General features: G+C 39.7%; 2 protein-coding genes across 6 annotated transcripts; one reads left to right on the forward strand and one right to left on the reverse strand.

Moving 5' to 3' along the window:
* The first annotated feature begins 122 nt into the window (after window positions 1-122).
* On the forward strand, window positions 123-3,724 carry LOC105386928. 4 transcript variants are annotated; one of them, XM_048623624.1, is made up of 9 exons: window positions 123-558; window positions 640-765; window positions 1,062-1,064; window positions 1,155-1,196; window positions 1,281-1,348; window positions 1,546-1,557; window positions 2,048-2,251; window positions 3,035-3,207; window positions 3,360-3,724. In XM_048623624.1, the coding sequence occupies exons 1-8, from the start codon at window positions 225-227 to the stop codon at window positions 3,173-3,175; spliced, it is 930 nt and encodes a 309-aa protein (XP_048479581.1). In that variant the 5' UTR covers window positions 123-224; the 3' UTR covers window positions 3,176-3,207; window positions 3,360-3,724. The 4 variants fall into 4 exon arrangements, with proteins under 4 accessions (XP_048479581.1, XP_048479583.1, XP_048479582.1 ...); XM_048623626.1 differs by lacking the exon at window positions 1,546-1,557 and having other exon boundaries at window positions 124-558; XM_048623625.1 differs by lacking the exon at window positions 1,062-1,064 and having other exon boundaries at window positions 124-558.
* Window positions 3,725-5,149: 1,425 nt separating this feature from the next.
* On the reverse strand, window positions 5,150-21,102 carry LOC105386958. Of its 2 annotated transcripts, none has more exons than XM_038117517.2 (5): window positions 20,600-21,102; window positions 20,192-20,425; window positions 19,617-19,730; window positions 10,600-10,915; window positions 5,150-9,074 (listed from the first exon to the last, which is right to left on the reverse strand). In XM_038117517.2, exons 1-5 carry the CDS (start codon window positions 20,735-20,737, stop codon window positions 8,815-8,817), a joined length of 1,062 nt encoding a protein of 353 aa, XP_037973445.2. In that variant the 5' UTR covers window positions 20,738-21,102; the 3' UTR covers window positions 5,150-8,814. The 2 variants fall into 2 exon arrangements, with proteins under 2 accessions (XP_037973445.2, XP_037973444.2); XM_038117516.2 differs by having other exon boundaries at window positions 20,192-20,440; window positions 20,600-21,101.
* Window positions 21,103-21,205: the final 103 nt, after the last annotated feature.

The following is a 21,205-nucleotide window of genomic DNA, read 5'->3' on the forward strand; positions in this document are numbered from 1 at the left end:
AGTCAGCTGAAACTTAAAAGTCAGAAAACGCATACGCTATGGATAAGTTTTGTATCTGTGATGTTGTTTCATTTTACGCATTTTACGAATTCTTTGTCATTTTCTAACAACTTTGACATTTTATAGTCCGTTTCTTTGACAATGGAACGTCAAAACTTATCCGACCCTTGGGCACTGCACAGTATTTCAGTTATTTAATTGGTTTTTCATGATATCTTGGCAAAATGAAGTCAGTTCAGTTTATTAGAAAGATAAGGGGTCCACCAATTTATAATTTGAACGTATGCTGCTACTCACGACCATTGAAGTTACAAGTGCGACACAGTGCTGGATGTTCAAACTTGAACAAGTTTACTCCTCTTGTATCAAGTGTGCGAAACTTAGGACTTGGACCGACATCGAAGGACTTCGGCGAAGCATCGACCAACACCATAACTACTCCCTTGACGAAGCTACATGTGAAAGAACTCGTGCGACATTTGACTGATGATGAGAGGAAATTACTATATTCCACCCTAAACGAATATGAATCTAATAGAATTAAAGAAGAATTTGAAGGTAAACAATGCCAATCACCAACTACTACACTAGTTCTTAATCTAAAACTTAGTTGCTGATAGAAAAACATGTTTTTTCCAGACACATTAGCGGGTCAAAGATGGAGAACTAAGCTAGGCCGGCCAAGCAGAGTGCCCACACTAGGGGATGTGGACCCCACCGGTACCTACTGCCCCATGCCCGAGGACTGGCTCAAGAAGAAATACAGTGAGTGCATTCTTCAACACAGAAAAACTAGTTTTATCTGGTTAGATCCACATTTCAATGATGTCATTGACTTAGCTAAGCTGGGTGACTAATTTTCGCGCCATACAGATGAATCAATATTGAGCTAATTTGAACTTCTAAGCCCTTATATTTTATTTCTCTTCATTTATCTTAGAGATACATCTCTAAGATAAATGAAGAGAAATAAAATATTTATTTTTCCTTCACTTGAATTTATTAACACACTCATTAAAATTTTTCATGCTTACTTTGTATTTTAATTGGAATGGTACAAGAATGTGAGTAATTACTTATGTAATAAATTATTAATTTAATTATGTATCTATTAGATTTTTTCCAAAACTTAATTTATGTTTTAACTTTTTCAGTGGAAACAGTACAAAAGCCCAGTACAAGGGAACTCCTACATTGTAAGTCAAATCACGAATGATTTGTTATAGTCACCTTTTACATACTTACCTCTTTAATTTTACATGAACTCTTTTTCTTTCCAGTATCCTTCGCAAATTCAATACCATTTGTTGGGTTTGGATTTTTGGACAACTTCATTATGATTATTGCTGTAAGTGTAACAAATTTTATAGTTTAAACATGGTTTTAAATGATCTGGAATATTATTTTAAACTAGATTTACTCTCAATCGCTTTTCATGCTCCTGAAACCTTTTAAGGTATCTACTTCTTTAAAACTGGCTTACACTAATGTCTATGTCGCCTAATGCTATACACCTTTTCTTCATGCAAATAAAATAAAACACAGGGCTGTGAAATAGTGAGTATTATTTGGATTTTTGTACAGTTTGTCTTGTTGATGCACATTTTTCAATACTTATATTTTATGTATGTGCTGTTTGTAATAGTGAAATTAACATTTATAGTTTATATACTAATGATATTGATGATATGGTGTTCTTTGTTCTAATTTTATGTTTCAATGGTGATGATTATATTACTTGTTTTTGAGTGGAAATAGCTGAGTGGCTGGAAGATGACAGGTTACTATTTACCCTTGATTAACCACAAATCAAAGATCAAAGACAAGCTTTAAAACAAAGTTTAGCTCACCTTTTTACATATTTGATACTTTCTTATAGCCTGTCATCTGTACACACACACATCTATGAAATTGATTCTTAACTGTTAACTAGTCAAAACTTTAAACCTTTTTAAAAGCGCTAATCAGTCTGGTAAGTCATAAAATATTTTCATCATCCCAAATATTTTCCAATGCAAAGTCCTTATGATTTCCCTTTCACCCGCAGGGCGACTCGATCGAGAGCAGCATGAGCGCGTACATCACGCTCTCGACCATGGCGGCGGCGGCGCTGGGCAACACGTTCAGCGACGTGATCGGCATCGGCTCCTCCTGCTACGTGGAGCGCGCGGCCGCACGCATCGGGCTGCGGCCGCCGGCGCTGTCGCCCGCGCAGCTCGACATGCCCGTCAGCAGACGGTTCGCTAACATGGTGGGTTGAGTGTAGGTTTTGAAGGTGTAAATTTGAATTTAGAGCTGTCCAAACCTGAAATTGTAGTAAAATCGATGACTTTATGAATGATGGAGATGAAATAGTTCATCAGCAATCTACTGATGAACTGTTAGTCCACAAAATTATTCGCCCAATGGTACATAGTTTACGAACAATGAGCGTTACTCAACTGTTACGATTAAATTTAGAGGCATGATTGATGGAAATTAGTTTTGAACGGTGCTAAAATTACATTGTATGTTATCGCTCGACCATAATAGCTCTCAATGTAGTGTAAACTAGGACTGCCAACAAGCGTCGCAGTCAAGCGCTATTACCATTTTGGCAAGGAAGCACGTTTCTGCTGCATGCAAGTTTATTATTCAGAATGACGGTTTCCTTAACACAACTAGCACATGGTCACACACATCACGTATTCTTAGAATGCACTCCTCAGATTTCACACTAATAAGTCTTTTTTTGAAAAGATGGCTCAGGAGTTTCTTGCCTCCGTTCTTCTCCTTACACAGAAAGAGCCCCCCTTATCCGAACGGAGAGTAGTTTGTAAAAATTTACGTTCATCAGAAAATTTTATATTTTTACGATGAATAAAAAAGTTTGAGTTTGAGTTTTTTTAAGCCACCTTGGTCTTTTTGTAACTCTATTTATTTTCCCAGTGCTGGGCAAAGAGCAAAGGCCTTCTCTTTTTCTCTTCCATATCCTTCGATCCTGTGCACCTTGTGCCTAGGTAAATTATTTATTTAATGATTATCGTGTCTCCAGGGTCGCGTGCTCGGCATCACGGTGGGCTGCTTCCTGGGCATGATCCCGCTGCTGTTCAAGGACGACGAGAAGAAGCCCGACGACCAGTCCGCCGACCAGTCCAGCGACAAGTCCACGGCCGCCAAGGAGACCAGTAAATAGGCTATAATTACTGCGATATTGATGTCGATTCTGCAGGGCGATCACGAACAATATAGAATCGAATTCGAGTGCGACTATTGTCAACTTGACAGCACTTTCGAACACTTTTTACCTATAGAATTGACAGTTGTCGCACTCGCATTCGATTCTATACGTTAGCTCTGTTTTTCGTGATACGGGCTCAGAAATCACAAACTTTAATTTACACTGACTTACAAAAACAAAACAAACATAGGGTCGAATTTCAAACAAAGAATTTAAGGTTTTGACAGCACTAAAATTAGAATTTGTGCTTCAGAATCGACATCCTTGTAGCGCGATATTCCCGCGACTCTTAAGAAAATCTGCCGAATTTACTCGACAAGTATATGCTCATAGATATAAGCTGTATCCACGCGTATTTCTTTTGATGCTTCATTTCAAATTCAATTTATAAGTAGTTTTTCTCTGATATTCAGATAAGGAAATCGTGAGATAGAACTGTGACTAGTAGCCATGAGAGCCTCAGGGGTCAGTATTTCATAGAATCACAAAATGTTATAAGTATAGGAGAAATGCAATAGAATGAACGTATCGTACTCACCAGAGTGTATCTGTATGTGTGCAGTATTTAATAATCACAGACTTCTTTAAGGTATCTTGAAGCATTTTTCTACTATTTTAGGTAAGTAAGTATCTATCTATTGCGAGTAGTAGACATTTTAACTCTTGTTAAATATTCAAATATTTTATCGCATTCGACTTTGAGGTATATACTAAATACTTAATGATATTTTCATAAATTTAATATAATGATAATAATAATAATGTCCTCCTAGCCGAATTTCGGCCACGGCGGCCAATCTCAATTGAGATCAGCCATCTACGCAGGAGTAGATTATAGTGCCCAAGTGTGTGCGCAGTACACAGGAGCACTCTCTGTTCCATCACTCTCATAGCCCAATGGGACGGATTGACCGACACGACTGGAGAGAGCTAGGCGCAGGACCGACTGCTTTACATGCCCATCCGACAGCATGGATCGTTTCACTGTTTCGGACATCAGGTGATCAGCCTTCTATGTCCTAACCAAACTTATAATTTAATTAATTTAATATACAATCTATTTAGTAGGTGTTGTTTTGTAATATATATTATGATTATGTTTAGTTACGCAGTTAAATGTTATTTATTATGAAAGTAGTAACCTTGTTTAAATGTTGATTTTGCTATTGTTAGGTGCTCGTCTGTATGCAAGCTCAGATAATTTATTCCTATTTTCAGTAGAATTGGGAAATTAATGTTTATTTAGTTAGTATCGTACTCATGAGTGGCTTCACAAGGTAGGTATTATAGTGTTTTTAGTGCAAAGACTTTATTCCTTACGTAATTAAACTAAATATACTGTGATTGTAACTTGGATGACTCTTTTTAGTTCAGTTAGGAAAAGCAGGACCGCAGTATCCAGCGAACAACAGCTACATTATTAATTTATTATGATAGCTGCGTTAATTGGAAACATCTTGTAAACCTCATCCAGCATCTGATCGCTCCTCAATATCCGATATTTGTTATATAATGTTTTGAACCATCTAGTCAAGGCACAATTTAATTTTAAGAACAAATATAAATAGGTAAGTAGTTTAATTATGATACACTTTGTAAAACAATGGCCTAAGCTTAATTCCTGCAATACTTGAGTGGCTTCTTATAAAGAAAGTACGTTATGTGTTAGAGTACAATAGTTGTACAATACCAGAGTATAATTTATACAAATTCTATACAGAGTACCTAGTTGATGTTGTCTGATATTTTTGTGAATTGTGATTTTAATAATTTTAATGCAACTTTTATAGGTCCTATTAGATCAATAAATGAATAAAAATAATGTATTAAAACTATATTGTTGTTTTACTTAATAGTTACTACTTTTACAAGTACTTTAAATTTGATAAGTTTGAAAGGGTAGGTGGGTAAAGCAATAATACAGTGGAGGTTAATTCAATCATCATTTAATAAATAATTCTCACTATCAATAAGAGATATGCGCATGTAAATGAAGCACAACTTGCTGTTTACACAAGAGTGGGCTCGTTCAACGTACAAAACAAAAGTGAAATAATTGTGCTCGCGGATAAATGCTCCCTCGTTTCCAAACTTGGAATATAATTCGTATGTTTATACATTTACTTAAAATCTGCCGGAATTATTGCTGAGAAGAACTTTGGAACCTAACTTTACTTAGTTACTTATTTATGTACAATACATTCATACACAGTCGGTACAGCCGAGGTCAATAATGTGTGGCCTCCGTGTACTTGAGTACTTGGGCCTATTATAGGTATGTCGGTATGTTAAAATATAATTTTAATATTGAACTTGACTGCACACTTACAACCCAACTCTGCACCCACAATAAAAACGTCTGAAATGTAAACAGTTCAACAGTAGATGTTACTTTGTTTTCAGAGCGGGCGTATTCAGTCAAGATATTTTGATTTATTACCTACCGGGTTGACAGAGAAGGGCGACAACACAGAGTAGGGCCCACACTCCACCGACGCGGAGATGTCCGAAGCGGGTCAATAACAAATATATTGCTGCACACTGCGCACCTCATACATCCGCCTAGCGGTTTCCACCGAAGCTTAGCGGAGACGACATGAGTGAATAAAATGAGTTTAAAAATCTTCATTCTCATCGGCGGAGTGTGGGCCTCGGGGAAGACGTAACATGAATTGTCTTGATTCGCCGCCGACGGCTGTAGTATCACATAATAACACGAGTTACACGAGTATGTACATATTGCTTGTTCGTCTCACTACGGCCGCAGTAGGTACCGACAGCCAGTTGATTTTTACAATTTTTGTACAGACAACCTATAATTTTATTATATAATATTGATATTTTACAGATAAACAAGTAATTTATGAGTCGGTTCCTAGTGTGCTATCTATTTATCACGTAGATATTATTCTATCAATCGAAACGTTTCGGAGACTGTTGAAGTGAGTGCAGGACGAGCTGCCAATAAATAGTACAAAAATAGGGTTCAGGCGACAAGCGCGCAGTAGCTTACAAAAACAGATGCATTTAAAAACATAAAGCGTTTATAGTTGAAGCCGCGACCCGCGCCGCCGGGCCGCGGGGGAAAAGTGGTTACAAAGCTTTTATTGGTCGTATCATACTATAAAAACATCAAAAATATAATAGCTTTAATTACAGTTTGTTTAGAATATTTGCATAGGAGTCGAGGTTAAAACACTTCACCACATTTCACGCAACCAAAATTTTTGCAGTGTTTCTCATCAAAATGCACCCGTTAAGATAATGTTTTAATATAACAGTTCAACGACAAATTGTTCTAAAATTTTACATGATTAAGTAAGTATACCTCTTTACAATATGAAATATCAGAGTAATATTGTTAAAATATGAGTAATATTAAGAGCTATGCAACTTTAGCTAGTGTTTCTTTCTCAATGGTTTCGCCGCGATACCGGCTACGTCACTAGATCATTTCCAAAATGTTTATCAAAACAGCCAGAGGCGGGTATCAAATTACATATCTACTTGCACCGCATCGCAATGCAACACCAGTCTGCGAGCTCCTAGATTATTATTCAACAGGTATAATCAGTTTCCTATTGAATCCAAGCACAATAAAACCCTTTACCAAGTCGGGAGAGGTCTCTGCTGAACCCTATTCTATGAGCTCACGGACTGTTTCAATATTATCTACCTAAGTTGAACATCTAACGAAATTGACGGAACTAGAGCACGACATCGCAGGGAGATGCCGTGTGCCTTATCTATAATACAATAGCTGCCTTCTCTCGGGCCCCTGTACACCAGTCACAATGACCCTTAATGCCACCGCATAGAGATCAAATTCATTCAGTACTTATGTCAATTTAATTATGCCAAAACGTATGTTACGATAATGCTACAACTAGTTTGGAGGACCGCGCAGGTTCAGCGCGCTAATGCCGAGCGGCGCGTAACAGCCATATTGGAATTGCTTATTTGGTAGGTGACGACTAGACATGCACTTGCACTGTACACCGCGGCCGACCCGCTCTGACGTCACGCCGCCGCGTAGTGACGTCACCGGGACACTCCGGACTCCAGCTTAGCAAAGCCACAAGTGAAAAATTGGTCAGATCAATATTAAGAATTACAATTTAGTACATGATTCAAAAATTAAGCGTTCGGAGGTAGCAAATGTGTCCGGCCACAATACAAATGAAATACACAAAGTAGGAGGTAAATTGTTATAAATAAGCTTTCACGCCGAGTCCAGATGCGTCCAGAGCAGAGCTAAAGTCAGCCGCAACATTTTATACTATAAATTAAACTAATATTATATATCACATTTGAAATTCACAATAACGTATGACACTCAAATAATAATTAATCCGGAACTGATAAAACGTATCACAACCTCACCGTCACCCCCCACCACCCCGCGGGGGGACGCCCCCCAGTACAGGGGGGGCTCCCGACCCACGAGCAGGGGGGACCAGCCGCATCCACCGCACGTACAACACAATCAAACCTACTAAACAATACGCTACAAAACATAATCTAAAATATACAAATACTAATGTTGTATGAGTATCTCAGCGTTGTGCATCAAATTATAAAAATAATAATAAAGGATTGTAAGGTTTGAACACTGCCATTTTACTAAAGAGTACATCGATTACGCATCTCGAAATAAATTGACATTAAATATGAGCATTTGAGACAAATTCTACAAATATACACGACTGTACAAATTGGCTGAAGTATACGTATGTTCAGACAAATCTATTATAATGCGCGTAGTGACAGCTGATGGAACCTACAAGGAGTAATCAAGTCGCGATAAGTACGAGTGTCGCCTTGTAGATAATTGCCAGCCTAGTCACCGCCGGCGGTGACACTACGTTCACAGTCAGTACTTATTGCCTGCGTACACTACGACTTGCTAAGTAGTCTTGCCTGCTGATCACATGGCTAGAACTCATCTGTATTAACTGACACACAGGCACATCAAAGCCGTATTTTTGTGCGTAGCACGACGAAACGACATCTACTTATATTGCTTATACCGTAACCCAGTCGTCCTATACAATGTAAAGTTCCGTTTAGCGTTTATGTATCTATCTATTGACGCTAATAAATAATAAAACAGTCAATCTGGTAGTGACTTGAAACACTAACAATAGGCGACCTGGCGGCAAGATGGGCCGAGAGCGTCTCCGTGTGAACTATAGATTTATTGATAAGGAAAATCGCACCGTGGGATTATTGTATTGTTTGCACCTTCCCAGCTCCTCGCTTCGATAGCCGCCATGCCGCACGCGATAACTTTTATAGCCTTTATAACAATCAATTTAGTCCGAATCAAAAGTTATTATACATCGTAACGTCAACTGATAATAAATAATTATAGTTAGCAGTATCATTCGACTAAGAGAAAGGCAAGATGTGATCAGCGGCACCTAGAGCAGAACAAAGTGTGTTGATTCGCCACTCAATCCTACAAGCGTTTGGTTTAAAAAACAAACATACTAAACCGAAACCGCCGACAAAACCTTTTCTATCAAAACAAGTGTATCTACATTGATATCACGTGATAAAGTTCAGTACTCAATCTGTCATAAACTTCCCGTTCAGGAGTTGGCGGGCGCGGGCTCTGTTCTCTCCGTCTTGGCGTCTGCCTCGGTGGAGTTCCGCAGCAGATCATCATACTCGCGCCGCGCCGTGGCGTCGTCGACGGCGCGCCACTCGTCGCCGCCCGCCGTGTACGCCGCCTCCTCGAAGCCGAAGCGCTGGCCCAGGATGATGCTGAGCGCGGAGGCGTCGTGCCCGTGGCAGCCCGAGTACCGGTACTGCGGCTTTTTGTCGAACCGACACCCGCCCGACTGAGCACCTGTGGAGGATAATAGGACAAATATTAAATTAAGCTTAAGACACATGTATGGATGTTTGGGAGAGGAATATGACTATGAGCTTGACTGATGATATTGGTTAGATAATGGAAATCCTTTCGACGTTCAACGGAAAATACCAAATATGATTTGCATAGTGTTACGTAAACAAACGTACCTACGGATTTAACATCATACCTACAATTTGTAATTTATACCATAACAGTAGTTCACCGTTTTTTACCCGATAATCACAATAGATTATCTATACAGATTCTGAAAATTCCTTGAAAGACGTTAAAGTTAGCACAGCTCAATGATCTAGCCTGTTCTATCTGATAATAAGGCGGTGTTGTAACGTAATAAGCGATACGAGGTTTGAACAACTAGGGCATTCAATATTTAAAAGTAAAATCTTACAACATAGATTTATCTAGAATTCCCGTCGTCCATCAAATGTTGTTATCAACCCACAGCAAGCCGTGTGCGTTACATATTTAATACGCGATCGTATCGCACCTAATCACCCAACCTACACTCGTGTCTAATTCAATATTCGGCGATCAATACGTCTAGAAGCAGTCGGCCGTCGCCCGGCGCTTCCTGCCCGACCATTTACATAGTGATTGACAGCCGCAGTGTTTCACGCCTTATTCGTGTGTCGCTGTGTCGATGTCCACATCGCTTCCTACCCGAGTGTCGCAACAATGCAGGGCCGCTATCTTATCTGATACTAGAATAACTATCGCTGACCCGTGTGTAGGAACTACTTGTGGAAACTAGGTTGCTTTTATGGATATTATGTTGTGGAGAATAAAATTATTACTTATACTTATTACCTACTCTGTGTTATACTTATTATGTATTTTTTTACTATACTTGTAAAAATTGTGTGTATGTTAACTACACTGATTACGATATGGTTGGTAGAGACATATGACCATCTATAAGAATCATTTATCTTCTGTAGAAATCATGGCATTGGTAACAGTGATATTCGATCCAACATTTCTAATGTAACCACTATACCACGTAGCTGCGGCCAGACGTATCGAATGTCTGCCCTAAACCGCAAGTAACATAATAAATCAAATCCTATTAGGTATGAAGTAGAAAAACATAACTTATTGGTTTTCAATTGCTAACTTACATAACTATTACGTATATTTCCTAGTTATACGCGCGTAGACAAAGAAAAAATATATAAAAACACCCTAAAAGCATACGGACCCACGATATATCGCCCTATTTAGTGAGGTTTGTGAACAACTATCGCCTTTCTACTAACGGTCACCGATAACATGATTGTTTCTATATTATCTAGACATAAAATATCGAACTCCTCCAATGCTTATAATGCTGAGAATTGACCGTGGAAAAGAAATAAAAATACTAATATTTAAGGCCCTTATCTATTTATATGTAAGTACAGAGCAAAGTAGTGAATCCTCACTGTTAAGTATACTTACCCTTTCGGGTTTGTGTCGCCAGCAGAATAATGTAAAGAAAACTTTGAAAACCGCTTACCTATCGGCATGATGCAATCCAGCGTGACCGCGCACTGTATCCACGCCTTCATCAGCTCGGGCACGCCGGGGCGCGCCGCCACCAGCACGCGGGACACGTCCAGCATCTGCACGAACAGGAAGTCTTCAGCCGCCGCGTGGAAGTAGTGGAACATGCGCGGGTGCGTCAGCGACGTGACGGCGGCGCGCCGCGGCCACGCCAGCACGCCCGCGCCCGCCGCCGCGCGCGCCCACAGCGCCGCCAGCGCGCGCCCAGACCCGCCCCAGCGGTACCCGCTCTCCGCGAAGATCACGCCGCCCACGCGGCTCAGGGCGTGCTGCGGACAAGAGGACAGCTTCATTACTCGCTACACTATTTAATTTTCTTGGGAGACTTAATTGTCACTAAAGTCAAGGAAACTAGAAACTGCGTACAAGATCGAGTATGTGCCTTTTACTGTCTTGACGTCGGGCTGTAGAAAGTGGCCTAATAGGTAAAGGTATTCACATAACTTTCGTTGTAATTTCTCTTTGGTTTCTTAACATGTAGTGTGATTATGTTTCCTTCCTGAATCAGGCCTGATATTGGATACACTTGCCAATGTACGTTAATTGCAAGGAAAGAGGGGACGAGCGCAATGTTTGCGGTTTGGTATTTGGTATCCCCAATATTTTATCAGATATCAATGATTTTATCATAAATTCATAGAATAGTGAATATCGACAATATTTCTTGTACACGAAACGCTTCGTCCGAATGATAGGCATAAAATACTACTGTAATACTGTCTATGTAATACCGGGAACTGATGGGCTATCTAACACGTGTAACATGTGCGTTTGTGAATTTGCCAGATTAACGCTGAAGTGCCGACAACACGCAATGTGAGTCACCTCGAGTTTAATGGAAAAACTGTGTCTGTCGATATATGGAAGGAATCGAGTATTTTGTAGTGGGTGTTTTCAGTGCAATAGCACTGGTTATCGGAATGTTGCGTACTGAATGAACGTAATTGCATCATTACTATTTTTGTAGATAATTTTTATGTATGTTTTGGCGGGTTCAGACTGAATGTAAGAAGTCTGTCTCACATTACACACACACTAAAGAATCTAGTTTTTATGTGAAGTGGGCGAAGTCATGATCACGCGGAGTGACCTTGATGCCGCAGACAAATGACTAGATTTCCTTATGATCTAAATTACAGAATTATATGCCAAAGGCCAACTTGTGGAAAAACAGGTTAGATGAGGTGTTATGCCTGAGCACCTATCCTGCAATGCATAATATTTGATCAGATTTACTCAACAAGCGTCTATTCGCCTGCTGGGAATTATAGGCCTTTCCTAAGGAGCACTACAAATGTTCCTGCCATCCTTACCCACCCACCTCGGGCTACCTGTCCAAGGCGGCCGGCCGGCGTCCCACGCTGCATTCCTCTGTTCGAGATCTACCCCAGCTGCAAATTGAATCTAGACTTCTTGTGACGTCATAGCGAGCGACCGAGTGCAGGCACCCACGTACTTAGCAATAACAAAGACCGTTGTGGTAAAATTTATTTAAGCAAAAATATTGTGTGGGATGTAACTGCTAACGAGGCGATGTCTAGATTTCTTAGATTGACGTCACACCATACGAACAAAGTGCGTGCGCTATTTGTATAGATTAGACGACATCTCCGCTATCTCGGCACTATATATTATTCTGAAAGTAATTATAGGAGATGCCTACCTACGACCTGCGGTGGATCATTGACTGCGACTGAATCTGATGGTCACGATGAAGTTCCAAGACTTGAGCTATGTAGACCAGCAGCAGTGTGGAGGACCTTGTCTATTAGAAGTTAGGGCCAGTTGTTCTGATGATTTACTGGTAATAATACTAAAGTTTACTTCCCCCCGTCTCCCCTCTGTCCTCGTGTTCACCTCACCGAACACTTTTTTATCACCTACTTAGGTAGTTTTGTGGCGCTATAAAAAGCAGACAAGTACGTCTAGGTATATATGTTGTTATACACTGCAGGTAAATATAAATAAATCAATTATGCTCGTCTACGCTTCGTAATACACAACAGGCAGCGATAAAACTGTTGTAGATTAACGTGAGGTATATTTTGCGGTAGAATCTTAGAACGGTCCATTTTTCATTTCAATATTTATATCGTTTTGTTCAGTATCGTTAACTCATTAAAATCTTAGCAGATCGAAATAGCTCGGGGGAGTAACTTCAACGAATAGTCAACTTCGTATTCATGGAAAGCCATACCCACATAATATACAAGCTAAGGGCGCTGTGACTCACATATGAACTGAAACTTGTCGCCACTATTGGAGTCCGACTACAACTAGCTACCATGTTATGTGATGATAAAGATAAGGGAAACACAGCGAGTGTAGAGTGTGCGTACAGGAAACAACAAAGCATCGACCTTCCATTGTACATACAATAACAACATACTACTTACATAAAAATGGCGAGGATAAACTGTTAACACCTATCATTAGGTACAAGTGCTTTAATGTGACAAAAAACTCTATTTAAATGATTTGGTCCAAATATTGCCTCATGCATGCTAAAGCCGATTTTACATAATACTCGTATAATAATATGTTCGGTGCTAGCCCGCTCATATGATGCTATTCCTATTCCGATGGGCTGTCGTTGTCCGAGATCGCTTGGATCACGAGTTTACACATAACGAGTAGCACCTCATAGCTTACGAGTCGCGATAATCAAGTAAAACAATCCTGACCTCCTATAATGTCACCTCAATTAGCTAATGAGGCGTTTGTTAAAAAAAAAAAAAGTTCCTTTTTGGAGAAATAGATGGCGTTGTCTGGGGTTGTACCAACTTTCAAACCCTCAGAACACACTCAGATCACAATATGTTATTCTGTGAGGCTAACGAAATGTGAAAGTGACGTATAGTGCCACAATCTTATCTGTTCCGGTGACGGCTTCGCTGTGATCTAATCCAGTGGTGCCATCGATTAAATTTTGCCTATTTGTGGTTTAAACGACAATGCATTTCTGCTATTGCCTATTTTATAATTAGGTACTTACTTACATTCAAAAGTATAGATAAATCAAAATATTGGGTCGATAGTAAATGAAAGGCAAAATATATAAAAGCGTCATAAGGCCGGTGATGTTGTATGGGGCTGAGTGCTGGGCAACCAAAGTATGCGATGAGAAAAGGATGCATGTGACAGAGATGCGAATGTTGAGATGGATGTGTGGTGTTACAAGAAAAGATAGAATACGAAATGAGTATATAAGGGGAAGTATGAAAGTGGCTCCTATAGTGGAGAAGATGAAAAGCCATCGTCTTTCTTGGTTTGGGCATGTCATGAGAAGAGAAGATGATTATGTGACAAAGAAAGTGTTGGAAATGAGACCCGAAGGAAGGCGCAAGAGAGAAAGACCAAGAAAGACGTGGCTTGATTGCGTGAAAGAAAATATGAGAGAGTGTGGAGTGAATGAGGATATGACAGAGGATAGGGTAAAATGGCGTGACATGACCAACAAAGCCGACCCTAAATAAGGATAAGGCAAGGAAGAAGAAGAAGAAGAAGTAAATGAAAGAGGATATTATATATCAAACGACATTTGTTGTACCTATGGAAAATTTGTACACGGCGAACATAAATAAAATAAGCTTTAATTATGTTCTGATATAGGAGATTAAATCTAGATTACAATGGTATAGGTAATATCAGATCTGTGGATCGTGGAAATACCGAGATAGACTGACTTAAAAAAAAACTATTAATTATTATTTATTTATTTATGAACACTTTATTTTAAATTGTATAAAATAACAAGAAATAAGAGCATAAAATTAAAAGAAATTCAGACAATGTACAAAGGCTAATTGCCAAAAAGCAATTTCTCCCAGCCAACCCTTGATAGGTTGGGAGAACATGTCATTAATCATCATTATTTCGTCTAAAATCGCTGCAGGTGCGCGAAATTCTTCTTGGTATACTGCCTATGATTTAAAGTGACATGTCACCTGTAATCAAAGAAAAATAAAGATTATATACTTTTCATTATGACCCATCCCGTCCCCACTGCTGGGGCACGGGATGGGGTGAAAATATTAATAAAATTACGTGTGAGTATATGGGTAAAATTATTCGTCATATTTGGCAACACTAACCTGTAGCTGCTGCAACTCGTTCTTCCAATTTTTCAAACGGAATTAAAGGCGCCTGAATACGTTATTCTTCCTGCATAAAAGCCAATATATCTAGTATTACTTTTCTTGCATCACTTTTCAGCGCTTTCGGCATTATTTTCACGCAGAAAATCACAAAACAAATTAAATAACGTAGCGTCAGCCTCTTCGCAGAAATTGACAACTCAAATAACGCACAGAGTATGAAATGACGTTTGACAATGACGTCTCGTTAGTTGCACATTTTGACCACCGGAACAGATAAGATTGTGGCACTATAGGTAGGTAGAATTGTAGTATTATTTTCTCTATGATGTCGATGTCACTGTTGCTTCAGCGTTCAGTGCGATTGTGCGTACAGCCGTTAAGTTATATGATAAATATAGGTACAGGTACTGACTGAGCAAGCAACCTAGTGCATATAAAATGTGAAAAGCTATAAGTACCTACATGCAGCTCAAATCCTTTTTAATGAATTTAATCCCTGACTTGGTGGGTCATGTTGGGCAACTCTACCTACCTGTTTGAGTGCTTATGTTAGATAGGTAGGTACCTACCTACATAATATATCATGTTATGTAACAATGGTTAATTTACATTACCGCGAATGATTTAACTTACTTACGTGAATGAAAATCACTTGGTATGAAATGATCCGAACACAACCATGAATGTTTTCGCAGTTTCCAATCAATTTTTCGCACATTTATCCGAGTCGCCTTAATCCATTGTTGCGCCTGGCTTTCATCATTTGGAAATTTATGATGTCCTTTATTTTTACAAGTTGCGACGGCACACATTCTCATCTTGTCTTGTAAGTATTTCTTTGGGATCTTATTTAGGATCATACAATAAATAAAAATAGAAAATCAGTTCTCGCACGCAGCACCCGTTCAAACGGCGCGCATAGAGAAAAGAACACTACGTGACGGCGTGGGTAGAACTATTCACAGAATACTTAGCACTATCCCAAGCCACATGCAGTCTGAGCCTCGGAAGGATGGCTCGCGCTACCACCCGACATTTAATCACAACTAGTGAGTTCTTATTCTGAGTTTAGTACTCTTTGCTCTCTATGTAATTTTTGACAGTTGGTACACTGCGTTTTCACGCCATCTATCGGCTTACCCAAAAGCTCAACTGACAGCTGTCAAGGAAAACGGCTCATTATACATTCGCCGCACCAGTCGCGATGTTCAAACACGCTGTTATCACGCGGGAGTTAGTCAAATGTTTAATATGTGCAAAGTGATAAGAGAATAGTTGAAATTAGCCAGGTTGGCGTGGAGCCACGGTGGCCGCTAGCACTCTCTATCTGGGTGACCGAGGCACGCGAGGTCACTGCAATTTCTTTCCAACAAAAACTTTTAGGTGAACAGCGCCTTGGTTTCTGTATTTCAGGTTTAGGTCAGAATGTACTCTACTAGTTGGAAATATAGGCCATCCTGTTTTTGTCACATAACTACAATTGTTTACAAATATTACCTACTTAAATCTTACAATATAAATAAGGAAAAAAGTTAGAAGGTCTTATCGACTTTATTCACGTTATCGACATTTACAATGAAAAATCTGATGGGTTCCTAAGAAGTTTCTTTATCACCTCGTGATCCATGGACGTACGAAGTGAGCGATTACTCACGGATTGATTTATCTTATCCATAAATAATCGCATCCTTAATTAAGATATATTTATTTATAAAGTACTTAGATAATATTACTAGCTCTTGCCGGCGAGCTTCCGAGAGAGTGGGGAATTCAGAAACCACGCGTCGCACGATTCTTAGCATTGAAATGTACGCAGACAAGTGAGAGCCAACAATGCCAATAGTGAGTGTTTCATAAACACTGAATAACAGTGTGAAAATATCACGCGATATGTAGCTCTCAGTGGACGCTCTACATACAACATTCGTCTCGCCTGCGTTAACGACCGGAGTGTTTACTGTTTACCCCGCGCAGTGAGAGTGCTGCAGCATCTGTGCGTACCAGACGCGCTACTACTGATGTGTATAACAAAGAGCCAGCCACATCAAAGGTTACATTCCGGACATAGCACATTATTGCCGGGTCGTGACGCACTGCGCATGTGGCCGGCTGTTCAACAGACACTAAACAATAGATACTTTATAATAATGTTATTATTAAGAGTCGTGATTTGAGGACAACAGTTTCGTGCAAATGACCAACGTAACAATAACAGGATGATGCGGTAAAACGACGAAAGTGCCTTCCGAGCCAGCACGACGTCTGCGTTTGTCGCATTATAAGCTCCATCGACATTATACTGCTCATAAAAAGCAAATAAAAAGCTATTTTACTAAGAGCTGGTAATAAAATGCTATAAAACATCTGGACAATAAATGTGGGTTACAGAGCTGAAACTGAAATTTTAAAGCGATTGTTAGAAGTAAGTGCATGGGGTGGGTGATGGAGAAGCGACCCGTAGATAAGGATAAGCCGGATCGCTGTTACAGGACCAACAAATTAACTAGACTAGATAAGAGTGCTACCCATCTTGTCAAATGCGATGGATCGCATCACCTCTGCCGCTGAGCAAAGCTCGAGAGAAAAGCTAGCAGTTTATAACATAACGTTAAGGATTGCAATCGTCAATTGTAACTCAGGTAAGACGCTTATAATATGACCAGTGTTTGCCGCACTACTCCTTACATATAATCACATGCCGATGGTCCGTCTTGCGATAGGTATTCTGTTCGAAGCATTGAATAGGTAGGATCTATTCAATGCTTCGAACAGAATACCTATCGCAAGACGGACCATCGGAACAAGGCGTAGTCTAGGACTCATTTGTGGAACAGGTTGATGTCGAGCGTGGGAGCCCAAGCCGTTACTAATTAGAGCTTAGCGTCGGAAGCCAAGTATTGTATTATGAGCTATGTGCGACTATTTATAGCTTTAGCAATACCGGTTGTCATGCGGTGAAGTAGAGCTTTGAGCAGTGGCCGCGCGGAATGTTTCACTCTTTAAGTTCGCGAAATGCTTCACTGTTTTAAGCGTCTAATTCGGTATGGTGAGTGGTGGTTACATTTCACCGCGTTAGGTACATTTAAAAATCTTCTACTTTACGAAACACATAATCTACCTACGTAATATGCTGCTGTTCAGTTTCTTTACTCGATCTATCAGCGGTTTCTTTACTAAATTGGATGAAACATTTAATACACTACAAGTATCATAGCTACGATAAACCATGCCATGCCATAACTAAATAAAATCGAGCTCTAATTAATTTACCATCCATTGATTTTATGAGCAGTGAGCATGCCAAGGAGGACCCACCCAGGGAGCGCTATATGTTTCCAAATAATGTAGAGAGGATTGGTTGCGTTGTGTTTAGCAATTTATAAGAAAAAATAACGCTTAAATATGAATTCCGAGACCAACACGTGGCCGGCGGCATCTGGCGTGCGCCGCGTACGGGAGACTCATATTCACCTTGTTATGTGAATGATCCATTAAATGTTATAAAATTAGACGATTTTATGGTTCAGTAAAAGTATGAGTGAGTGACTCCCGAGTTAAGTCTATGAATCCGATACATCTTCATAGGTTTATTGAGATAACATTCTCGGCATCAATGCCGAGACGGTTCTACCTTTTTTGGCCTAAGATTTATTTGCCTAATCTCGTATTGCATAGTAACGTTTGGTCAAAATCTCGTTTCGCCGAAAATCGTATGGCATAAATCTCTTTTAGTAAAAAGTTATTTCGCATAATCTTGTTTAGCCTAATAATGGTATAGCCAAATCTTGAATAGCCTAATAATGCTATGGCATAGGTTATATAAAGTAATCATATTCGTTTGGCTTTAACTTTGATGGAGCGTCTCCCTACATAGCACAAACTGGTGCCTTGTATTTGTGGCTGCTATGTGGGAAACGCTCCGCTCCGCTTCGCTGCGCTCCGCTTTGCTTTTGACGATAATGTGCACCTAACACGCTCCTCCTCGCTTTGCTCGTCGTCGCACCTATCTTTAGGTTTCGATCCCATGGGGATTAATGGCGTTTGTAATAATTATAATGGTCATTCACTTTCGATATTTTGATCATTTAATATCGCAATTTTCGGGATGTAGGAGAAAACTACCACAATTTGTACATTTAAAACATACTTAATATAGTATTTGTAAAGATAATATTAGGAGAAACAAGATTATACCAATACGAACAATAAGAGCAAACGAGACTTAGGTGTTTCAAGTTTGCGCCAAAAGAGTTTTAGACGAAACGAGTCTTCTGCTACATAAGTCTTGACGAAGTGATGAGTCTACCAAAAAAGTTTAGACCTTACAAGGTATGCGAAACGAGTTTAGGGCAATAAAGATTAGGCCAGATGAGGGGAACCGTGCCGAGACAGCAAACATATAGAGAATGTTTGGGGAGAAACACTGCCGCGGCAGCAGTGCCTACTGCAGGGATTGGAATCATACCTATATGTGAGCCTTAAGTTTGTAATTGAATAAATCATTACAGAATTAATATGCGGTAAGTTGCCAAGCTATTATTCTGCTATGCGATTGTATGAATGGCTCATTAGTCATTAAAGAGTTGTACATAAGGTTAGATGTTGTCTGTTTATGAGTGTGATGATTGCAGTCTTTTTAATTGGCAGTGATGACGGTCATTTAATCTGACTATGGACAGAGGTCTCCCCATTACTAATTAATCTTTGACATTAGCATGCCACACTTATACAAGGAGGTGAATATAATTTGAATATATTTTTTACTAAGACTTTAGACTAGTTTAGATCAATGGTTGAAGCTATGAGATGTTAGCAAAGTATTAGAAAGAAATCATACTATGAAGTTCAAAAGTTCGTTTAAAAGACTTACCTGAATAATAATGGGTCTAAAAGCATGTATGCTGAGGTCGGCTACATGCGACGGGAACACACTCAGGTCAAGATCCATGATGACACATTTGGATGAGTTGCAGTAGTTGGACACCTGCAACAATGAATCACAATGAAATGACCAGCCCAGTTATGAATAAAATAATTAAAATTCTCTACATATACATATAATTATGTATTAATGGACCTAATTAACTATTACAGCCTGGCACTTTGTACTATCTTTGTTATCATTTGTTATTCAATGTGGATCTGTGATAACATGAATGCAACATGCTGCATGCAAATACAACCAGTCTAGCAAGGGCTTGTGTTTGCTCAACCACTCATTATGTTATGAAAATTAGCTTTACTTTGTCCCAAACAATTATTCCGTCTTCGCCTTGCACACATGTAAATTTTTGCTTTTATAGTCAATATTTATGTTCAGTTATTTTGCACTTTAAATGACTTTGATAAACACTTAACATACTTACATAAATTATTATTATGAAAGTCATTTAATTTCTTTATGCAGTTGCTATACTAAAAGTAAACACACATATAGTTACTAACCACAGCTAGAGAATGTGGAGTGAGTCCCAGGTTGTACATGAGCACGGTGTGGGGAAGGCGGGCGGCGGCGCGAATGAAGGCGACGGCGGCGGCGTGGCCGTCCCCGTGCGCGTGCGACACCAGCGCCGGCGCGGTCACGTTGCGCCACGCCTCCAGCGCGCCCTCCAGCCCCAGCTGCTGGAAGTACCGCCCGCGCGCCACCAGCGTGCTCTGCTCCACATCCTTCAGCTTCTCCTGTGAGGGGTGCAACTGCATTTTTGTGAAAAATTATGTGGCTACTTCGTAATAAACATGAAAGTGCTCATGAAGATAAGCTAAGTTTGGACGAAGCCGACACTCCGCACCGGCGCCGGCGTCGGGCCGGCTTCCACTACCGCTTACGAAAAACGAGCAAAAAATGCAAATTACCTGAAAGTCCTTGATGTGTTGATGGGTCTGAGTGACGATGCTCTGTATCGACTGCGGCTGCTGCGTGTGGAACACGATCAAAAATATACTTGTTGCGAACACAGACGTAGAAAACAAGAGGAAACTTTTGGTTTTCATATTGAGTTCACATCATTTCCACTGTCCCCCGACTCCCAAGGTCTGTCCCATTTATCTTGTATGTATATTTATATCACTTTTGCACTGACCTACATCACTTTCGATTGTTCTTACGCGAAATAAAATAAATCAATATCACTGACACAAGCCCGCACGCAACCCCTTGCTTCCCATATTTAGCATATTTACAAGCTAGCTATCACGATTATCAAACAATATGCTTGGTTCACTAAAGTGGCTCTATTGTAACAAAAAATATTCGTGTTTATTATTATTCACATTTACGTTTTTTTTACTAAATAAGTTCAACCAAAGCGCCGCGCGACCATTGTCCAACAACTTTGACAACTGAATGAGTGAATGAAGGAAATGCTGGAAATGAAGCACAAGAAAGAAATCAAATCACAGATCAACAATGATGACTGAATGAATACAGGCGCGCATGGCAAAATAATGTCAACAGACTAG

This window comes from Plutella xylostella, chromosome 10, assembly GCF_932276165.1.
Source record: "Plutella xylostella chromosome 10, ilPluXylo3.1, whole genome shotgun sequence".
Lineage (NCBI taxonomy): Eukaryota > Metazoa > Arthropoda > Insecta > Lepidoptera > Plutellidae > Plutella > Plutella xylostella.